General features: G+C 31.2%; 1 protein-coding gene across 1 annotated transcript; it reads left to right on the top strand.

Annotated features, from left to right (window-relative positions):
- The first annotated feature begins 474 nt into the window (after window positions 1-474).
- On the top strand, window positions 475-2,727 carry LOC120155994 (cell division cycle 20.2, cofactor of APC complex-like). The gene is made up of 4 exons (XM_039167429.1): window positions 475-886; window positions 1,227-1,505; window positions 1,600-1,869; window positions 1,952-2,727. Exons 1-4 carry the CDS (start codon window positions 785-787, stop codon window positions 2,672-2,674), a joined length of 1,374 nt encoding a protein of 457 aa, XP_039023360.1. The 5' UTR covers window positions 475-784; the 3' UTR covers window positions 2,675-2,727.
- Window positions 2,728-9,252: the final 6,525 nt, after the last annotated feature.

Genomic DNA, 9,252 nt, shown 5'->3' with positions numbered 1-9,252 from the left:
ATTTTTAATGAAATATCATTATGATAACAGATAAGATAAAATGATATGGCAATAAACATTTAAACATTATTACAAATGTCATACTATAACACAAAACCTCTAAAGAATAACAATCATTCTTTAATCATTTATGTCGTTTTGTTCATGCAATGAGATATTAAGTTTAAATATTATTTATAATACATTTGTATTATGAAACTTACAAATAAAAATCATGTAAATTTATATTATGTTATACTAAAATTTTATAATGTAATAATTTTATAATTAACTGAAAATATAAAAAATAAAACCCAACTAATAGAAACACGCATAATGCAAGTTAAAAAAAACTAGCCGTTGCCACTCCCCGTGATAAACCCTAAAAATTCGAAAAAAAGTAGCCGTTGCCGTTCTCCAATAATAAAACCTAGGCATTCCTTCGAATCAGATTAAAAAATTACTCGAAATCCCTACAACTCCTCTTATCTTTTCGGGACCAATATATAAACTCCTTCCATTCCTCTAAAAATCCCCAATTAGCTCTTGCTCGAACATCTCCAGCTACTCTCGCATCGCATTTCTCTAATTGCCCTTTTGTATACAGCGATTTTCGTTTTATTTTGTTTTTGTTTATCGATTTTTTGCTATTATATTTTGATTTGAATTTTGCAGGTTATGGGTTATCATAGTACATAATATTTTGGAATTTACTTAACTATTTATTGCAGGATTTTGAGTAGTTTATTGCTTTTTGTTTCTCTGTTGTTATATATATATCTGGTTTTTTGGGATACTTGATATTATGGATGCAGGATCATTGAATTCTTTTTCAAACGTGAACGGTCAATCTAAATGGCCACTTCAAGAACAGCTTCTCCTCAGAAGAAATAATACTAAAGAAAATGTAAATATATCGACTTATTATACATTATTTTATCTGATTTTCGTGATTGCAAATCTGGGGTTTTCTTGTTCTTGGTTTCTTGATTTTTCAACTTTGTAGATTGTAGAACTAATTATGTTTTTCTTGGTACTATTCGATTTTAGTGATTGCAAATCTGGGTTTTTTTGTTCTTGATTTCTTGATGTTTCAACTTTTTAATGATACTCAGAGTATTTATATTTTTCTTGGTATTATTTGATTTTAGTGATTGCAAATATGGGCTTTTCTTGTTCTTGAATTCTTTAATTTTTTAACTCTGTTGTGAAATTCAAAGTAATTATGTTCTTCTTGTTATTATCAGATGGATAGTTTCATACCGAACCGTTCAGCAATGGACTTTGATTATGCTCATTACATGCTGACCGAAGGTAGGAAGACCAAAGAGGATCAAACACCTTGCTCATCACCCGCCAAGGAGGCCTACAGGAAGTTGCTGGCCGAGACCTTGAACATGAACCGGACCCGAATCTTGGCTTTCAAGAACAAGCCACCGACGCCGGTCGAACACTTCCCTTCTGGTAACTCGATCGCTTCGGCTCATCCTGCCAAATCCGCAAAGCTTAGAAGACACATTCCCCAGGTAACTAGAGCATGATAAGCATAATTTGACTAGCTCTGGGAATTTCGGTTTAACAGAAACTGATATGATGTGATGATCAATTTCCATACTTCAGAGCTCCGAGAGAACGTTGGATGCACCAGATCTTGTCGATGATTTTTACCTCAACTTATTGGATTGGGGTAGCGGCAATGTTCTTGCAATAGCACTTGCTAACACTGTGTATTTGTGGGATGCTTCAGATAGTTCTACCTCAGAACTTGTCACTGTTGATGATGAAAACGGTCCAATAACAAGTGTGAGTTGGGCTCCTGATGGTCGGCATATCGCCATCGGCTTGAACAATTCTGAAGTACAACTATGGGATTCGACTTCTAATAGACAGGTTTCGATGTTATAGACATTGCTGGTTCTTTTTTTTTCGTTCTTTCGATCACTTATTACATCATTTACGTTTGATGCTGCAGCTTCGTACCATGAGAGGTTGTCACAGGTCAAGAGTGGGTTCGATGGCATGGAACAGTCACATTCTCACAACAGGAGGAATGGATGGTCAGATTGTTAACAATGATGTGAGAATCAGATCCCATGTTGTCGAAACCTATAGAGGACACCAGCAAGAGGTTTGTGGTCTGAAATGGTCGGCTTCCGGACAACAACTAGCGAGCGGAGGCAATGATAATCTTGTACACATATGGGATAGGTCCATGGCATCATCAAATTCACCAACACAATGGCTACACAGATTAGAGGACCATACCTCAGCCGTCAAGGCCCTTGCCTGGTGCTCTTTCCAGAGCAATTTGCTGGCCACCGGTGGAGGCGGCGGCGATCGAACCATAAAGTTTTGGAACACGCATACGGGCGCATGCTTGAATTCGGTCGATACGGGCTCTCAGGTGTGCTCTTTGCTGTGGAGTAAGAACGAGAGGGAGCTTTTGAGTTCTCATGGTTTTACTCAGAATCAATTAACACTTTGGAAGTATCCATCGATGGTGAAGATGACGGAGCTAACTGGTCATACGTCAAGAGTACTTTACATGGCTCAAAGCCCCGATGGCTGCACAGTGGCATCGGCTGCAGGGGATGAGACACTGAGATTTTGGAATGTTTTTGGGGCACCAGAAGTGGCTAAAGCTGCTCCAAAAGCCAACAATGAACCATTCTCTCAGTTGAATCGTATCCGGTGATAAAAGGAAAAGAGAGATAACACTGGGATGGATTCTTTGATTTTGTAAACTTTTTCTTTTCTGATCCATCCCACAATTATGTACAAAGTTCATTCCATTGTATATTTTCAACTTCTTAGTGTACCTGTTCATCTTCTATGAAATTGATATTATAAAGGTAATTTTTTTTAATTAGAATTACTCGAAGTTCAATTCAGCCGGTTCATTTAATGATACAAAAGCTAAATTAAGCTGCAAAATACCATCGTATTTGTAAGGTCAAAATTATGTCAAGTTAAATAGTTAATGCTTCATTTTATTGGATTTCGGTTGTCGCCTTAAATCGATAGAATTAGGGGCTCTAAAATGAATCTAAACAAAAACGTTTGGGGCTAAGGCCTCTATTTAAGGAACGAGCTCACGTTCAAGCTCAAAGGCCCGCCTGATATTTGGAAAGTTTTAGGTCCGGAAAATGAACTTAGACAAATGATAAGCATGTTTCAAATAGAAAGTCTTTTTTATAGACAAAAATATAAGACGTTTAGTTTTGGATAATTGTTATTTCTAAAAATATCGGATTTAAACACTACTTGTATAAAGGTGGATCCATTTGTTTTTTAGTTCTATAATATATTCTATTATTTTTATGCATTATGTTATTTATATCATAGAAACTTTCAAAAAAATCTCACATAAGAAATAAATCTTTAATATTATACCTAAAATGAAATATTAATGGGTTTAGATCAAATTTAAAGTTCATATTTCATATGGTGATGATTTTTTTTTATAATTTTAGGGTAAATATAAGGTGATATTTGTTCAAAGACTCTCAATTATTTTACAATAAACATTTATATTTTTGCATATGCGATGCTCGACTCCAAAATTTCTAAGAATAACAATATTTTTTCAATCATTGAAATTACTTGATTCGTGCATACGATGAAGAATTTAAATAAATAGATATATGTGTTTAAGGGAATTTCTATGAAACGCTAGACTAATATAAGACAAAAAACGGCACAAACGAAAATTTGAAAAAAATTCTTAACAAAATAGGTTTAGCGGTACTGTAAATGTTAACTTATTTGTAATGTATTGGGTTACAATTATTTTAAAATAATTTAAAATGATGTAACTGAGAAACTTATCGTACAAGTTAAAAGCGGAACACCAAATGTTATAAAGCGGAACTGAAAAAGTTATCAATGCAGTAACATAATAGGTCACATCTAAAATGAGCTAAAATGTTTCACTTTTGGTACGTTTTAGTATTTGAACTTTTAATTTTTACAAAATCATACCTAAATTTTAATTTTAATTTTATTTTAATATATGTCGTTAAAACTTAACAACAGAGTTGACATGACATGTTGTGATAATCTTTTTAGTATTTTCTAAACTTTCATGTCAGCAATTAAATATTAATTTATTATTTTTATTCAGCCAATAGGGCAATAACACATGTTATCGCACTATTGAAATAAAATTAATGCTAATTCCTACGCCATGCCCTCCTAGAGAAGAAGAGAAAGCTCGGCCACTAGGCTAAGTAAGGTAATTGTTACCTTTTCACCACAAAATATATATATAAAGTATACTCCATTATCACCACAAAATAAGATATTTTAATTAAACTACGACTCAAACTTTGGTCTTCTTTTTAAGAAAAATTAGTATTCAACCATTAAATTAGTATATAAAATTGGCCATATATAATCAATTTTATATTTAATTTATATAATTGTTTAATTAAAAACTAAAATATTAAAAAAATATAAAACACTTTTTAGTATAAAACTATATAAAATATTAAATCATTAAAAACACTATTTTTTAACTTCATAAATCCTTTATTAATTTAATATTAATTAAATAAATATAAATTTTACGTTATTTTTGATAAAAATATTTTTAATATTTATTTAATTTTAAATTGATCATAAATAAGTATTTTAAATTTAATTTTTAAAATAGTTTAATATTATTTTTAAAAACATATGTTTAATTGTTTTTATTCCAAAAAAGTAAAAATAATTTAATTTTTAATTAAGCAATTTGGTTTATACTAAAAAAATTATTTTATATTTTTAAATAAATTAATATTTTAATCTTTAATTAAACAATTATATAAATCAAGTATAAAATTAATTATATTTAACCAATTTCATATACTAACTGAATGGTTGAGCACTAATTTTTCTTGGGGAGAAGTCCTAAGTTTGAGTCCTAGTTTTAATTAAAATATCTTGTTTTGTTGTGGTAATGGAGTATAAGTTAAATATATTTTGTGGTGAAAAGGTAACAATTACCTTGCCTAGGCCAATGGTCAAGCTTCTTCTTCTTTAGGAGGGTATGTGTTTAGTTCCCACGCCAAGCATATTTAGCGTTAATTTTATTTCAATAGGATAGTGACACGTGCCATCACTTTATTGGTTGAATAAAAATAATAATATAAAAACAATATTTTATTGTTGACGTAGAAGTTTAAAAAATATTAAAAAATTATCACAACATGCCACATTAGCTCTTTCGTCGGTTAAGTTTTTAACGACGTGAGTACTAAAACGAAACAAAAACTAAAAATTAGGTATGATTTTGTAAAAATTGAAAGTTCATGTATTACAACGTATCAAAGTGAAACTTTATGTACTAAATGCGTAATTTACCCTAAATGTTATTAATATTATTAACATTTTAGGTCGCGCCTAAAATATTACCAGAGTTTAAGCTGATGGGGTATTGGATTTTCACACGATAAGAAATTAAGTTAAAAGTTGAAAATGTTATGAGTATATATAATAAATACGATTGCACCTAAAAATGTCATGGTTCATTAAGAAATAGGTTGTGATATGGAATGTTAATATTTTTAATAATAAAATAGATTGCGCCCAATAATGTCATGGTTCACTAAGAAATAGGTTGCAATCTGGAATATTAATATTTTTGTTAATAAAATGGTTTTCTCCCAAGAATGTCATGGTTCGTTAAGAAATATGTTAAGATATGGAATGTCAATATTTTTATTATAAAATGGGTTGCGCACAAGAATGATATGGTTCAGTTAGAAAGCAAGTTACGATCTCTAAAATGAGTATATATAACTTTTTTATTATAAGAATGTTATGAATACATTTCCAAAAGTATCGATATTTTCAAATTTAAAGAAAAACATGTGTTAAATAATATTGTGATATAACAAATTAAGGAAAAATGTTTTTGGACTTGATTGAATTTATTCAAAGCTTTTCAAAAGTTTTCAAAAAATAATTCAAAGCCCATTAAAAGTGAATTTGAGCATAAAACTGATTTTCAACGTACGTAGTATCGATACTATTCTTACAGTATTAATACTATATGAATAGTACCGATACTATTCATATGGTACCGATACCAAAGGTAAAAGAAGTATCGATACTCTCAAGGTAGTATCGATACTACCAACTTGCTCAAAATTCTATAATACAAAAATGGTATCGATACCCAAAAGGGTACAAATACTACTTTACATAGTAGTATCGATACCATAGGCTTAATATCGATACCATAGGCTTAGAATTGATACCATCAGACCTAATGACTAGTAAAAATTAATTTTATTTAAATATTACAAAGGCAGTACCGATACTCCCTATAGGAGTACCGATACCCTATGTACTGGGTATCTCTATTTTCTAGAGAAATCATCCCCAAACGGCTTCAAATCACTCCCTTAACGGCTAGAAATGGCCACAAACTCATTCTAACATATAAATACAAGTTCAAGACACATGAAGAAGGGTTAGAACACCTATCAAACAATCAAACACAAGATAAGAACTTTTCATTCTTATTTTTCTTTCTCTTGTAAATATTAGTGTTTGTGTGAGCTTAATTTTGTAAACATCCTACCTTTAAGAGGTTTTATTGTTTACTTTTTTTTACCTTTCGTAAAAGGGATTGGTTCTAGTTTAGCCAAGTGAAAAACTAGAGAGTTTATAAAGGCTACTCTTGATCCTTGAAAAAGAAAGAACAAATTAGTGGATTTGTTAGAAAATCCTTAGTGAGGTGCTAAGGTGTGGAGGTAGACTTAGTTGAGAAGTCGAACCACAATAAATCGATGTGCAAATTTGTCTATTTTTCTTTCTCCTTACTCCCTAAACTCAATTTACCAATTCACCCCTCTTGATAATATTTTCGTTGTCAATTTGAGCTTCCTAAATCCTAAGAATTGGTATCAGAGCTTGAATAATTAGAAGGTTTAACAACCCTGAGACAATCTTCGAAGAAGCTCTACCGATTTCTGACTTAACCGACAAGAAGATGGCTCCAACCTCCAGCTCTTACTGCATTGAAGACTCTTAACCGGTTAACAAGCCACCTTACTTCAATGGAGCAAATTATATTTATTGGAAGAATAAGATGATGCTCTTCATTCAAGCCAATGATCTAGTAGCTTGGAACTCAATCATAAAGGGATACTCCATTCCACCGAGTGATAAGGATGATTGGAGTGATAGAGAGAAGAAGAAGTTCTAACTCAATGCTAAGGCTATGCACATTCTATGTTGTACATTAGGCCCAAATGAATATGGAAGAGTCTCATCTTGTTCCAATGCCAAAGAGATATGGGACAAGCTTTAAGTCACTCACGAAGGAATCGATGAAATGAGGGAAACCAAGATAAGTCTTCTCAACCATAAATACAAACATTTCAAGATGAAGACATCAAAACTATGATGGATAGATTTTTCGTGATTGTCAACTGTCTCAAGGGATTTGGAGAAGTAATCCCTAATGAGAAGCTTGTGAGGAAGATAATCTAATCTCTTCCAAATTCTTGGCAATCGAAGAAGACGACGATCATTAAGGCTAAGAACCTAAAGTCGCTCACTCTTGATGAGCTTATTGGTTCTCTTCCCACTCATGAGTTGATGGTGAACGAAGAAGAAGATGATGAAAAGAAGAATAAGAAGAAGGAGGTAGACATTGCCTTTAAATCCACCAATGAGAATAATCAAGAACCAAATGAAGAGGTGGAAGAAGATGATGATAAAGATGAAGAGATGACCAATCTCTTCAAAAGATTCAGGAGATTCATGACTTCAAAGGAAGTAACACATGAATCAACAAAAAAGAAGAGCCCCCCGGTGTGCTTCGAATGTCAAAGAACGGGGCATGTCAAGTATGAATGTCCCATCCTAAAGAAGAAAAGATCAAACAAGAAAAAGGCATTTGTGGCGGCTTGGAGTGATGAAGATGAAGTAGCCAACCTATGCATCGTGGCTATTGGAGAATATTCAATGGTAACTTTTAACTCAAATGAATTAGATTCATATTCTTTTGATGAGTTACAAGTTGATTACGATGAGTTGTATTTGGAATTTGAGAACATGAATTCCAAATATAAGAAATTAATTTCAAAACTTAAAGTTGAAAATGATTTGGTTTCGAAAACAAAAGTTGATTTTGAAAATCAAAATGAATATTTGAAAAATGATTTAGAGCTTTCAAAAGTCAAAATCAATGATTTAGAAAAAGAAATTTTGATTTGAAAGTTAAGTCTGAGAGCATAATAAAAGAAAAAGAATTAATTTCTAAACACAACTCATTATGTTTAAAAATGGCAAAATGCTCATATTTCCATTTTCATGGTCATTTGGAACATACTTGTCATTCAAAGAAAGCAAAACGTTTTAAAATTAGACAAGTATGGGTTCCTAAGGGAACAAGGGGCATTGAAACTAACGTCCAAGGATCCAAAGCAATTTGAATACCAAAAACGACTTAAATGTCTCTTGTAGGAGTATGGGAGCGATGGTGATGAAAGTGACGATACGAAAATGCTCTAGCCACACTTGAAAAGGAATGAGTAACCTCTAAGCTTATTTTGATTATCTTGCATAATTGGTTGCTTATTTAGGTTTAAGTATGCATGACTTTTTTATCTTAAATGATTATGATTTTTTCTCATCTCATATATGTTGAAAATGTATTATGATGAACATTTTAAAGTTTTAACGATTTTTCATAATTTTTAGTTCATCATAATCAATTTTGGTCAAAATTGGTTTTAAATGCAAACAATATCTCTCTAACAATTGATATCAAATTTTCAAATGCTTTGATTTTACAAATTTTAATTTTTGTCCTTAAATTTAAATGTTTATGCATGTGACTTTATATCAAGTGATATTTCTCTAACAATTGATATCAATTTTTCAAATGCATACCATTTTTGGATAACTTTATGCATATGCACTTAATTTCAACAATTGATATTGTATAAAGTATTTTAGACTTGGATATATTGAATTTCAAGTGTTACTCACTCGTTTGATCATCTTTGTTGAAATTCAATTTCTTTTAAGTGTCAAGCTTTTAAGTTAAATTTTTGTTTGGATATCACTTTTTGAGGGGGGAGCTTTTGATTTTTCAAATGATTTTAACGTTAAAATTATCATTTACTCTCCACGATTATTTTTGAACTTTAAAGTTGAATTATTTTTTATATAACTAAGAGGGGGAGAAGTATGAGTTTGAAAAATTCAATTTCAAGTATGAAAAAAGGGGAGCTTTAACATTTTCCAAAATATGACTCTTTTTCATTAAAT

Source organism: Hibiscus syriacus, unplaced genomic scaffold, assembly GCF_006381635.1.
Source record: "Hibiscus syriacus cultivar Baekdansim isolate YM2019G1 unplaced genomic scaffold, ASM638163v2 tig00111210_pilon, whole genome shotgun sequence".
NCBI classification, from domain to species: domain Eukaryota; kingdom Viridiplantae; phylum Streptophyta; class Magnoliopsida; order Malvales; family Malvaceae; genus Hibiscus; species Hibiscus syriacus.
Note: the sequence above shows the minus strand (reverse complement) of the source record. Positions and strands in the feature narration are given on the sequence as shown.

Excerpts from the sequence above, each read along its gene's own strand:
- LOC120155994 (XM_039167429.1), top strand. The coding sequence starts at position 785 with ATGGATGCAGGATCATTGAATTCTTTTTCAAACGTGAACGGTCAATCT. Across the intron at positions 887-1,226 it reads GAAATAATACTAAAGAAAAT|ATGGATAGTTTCATACCGAA; the intron begins GTAAATATATCG and ends TGTTATTATCAG. Across the intron at positions 1,870-1,951 it reads ATTCGACTTCTAATAGACAG|CTTCGTACCATGAGAGGTTG; the intron begins GTTTCGATGTTA and ends TTGATGCTGCAG.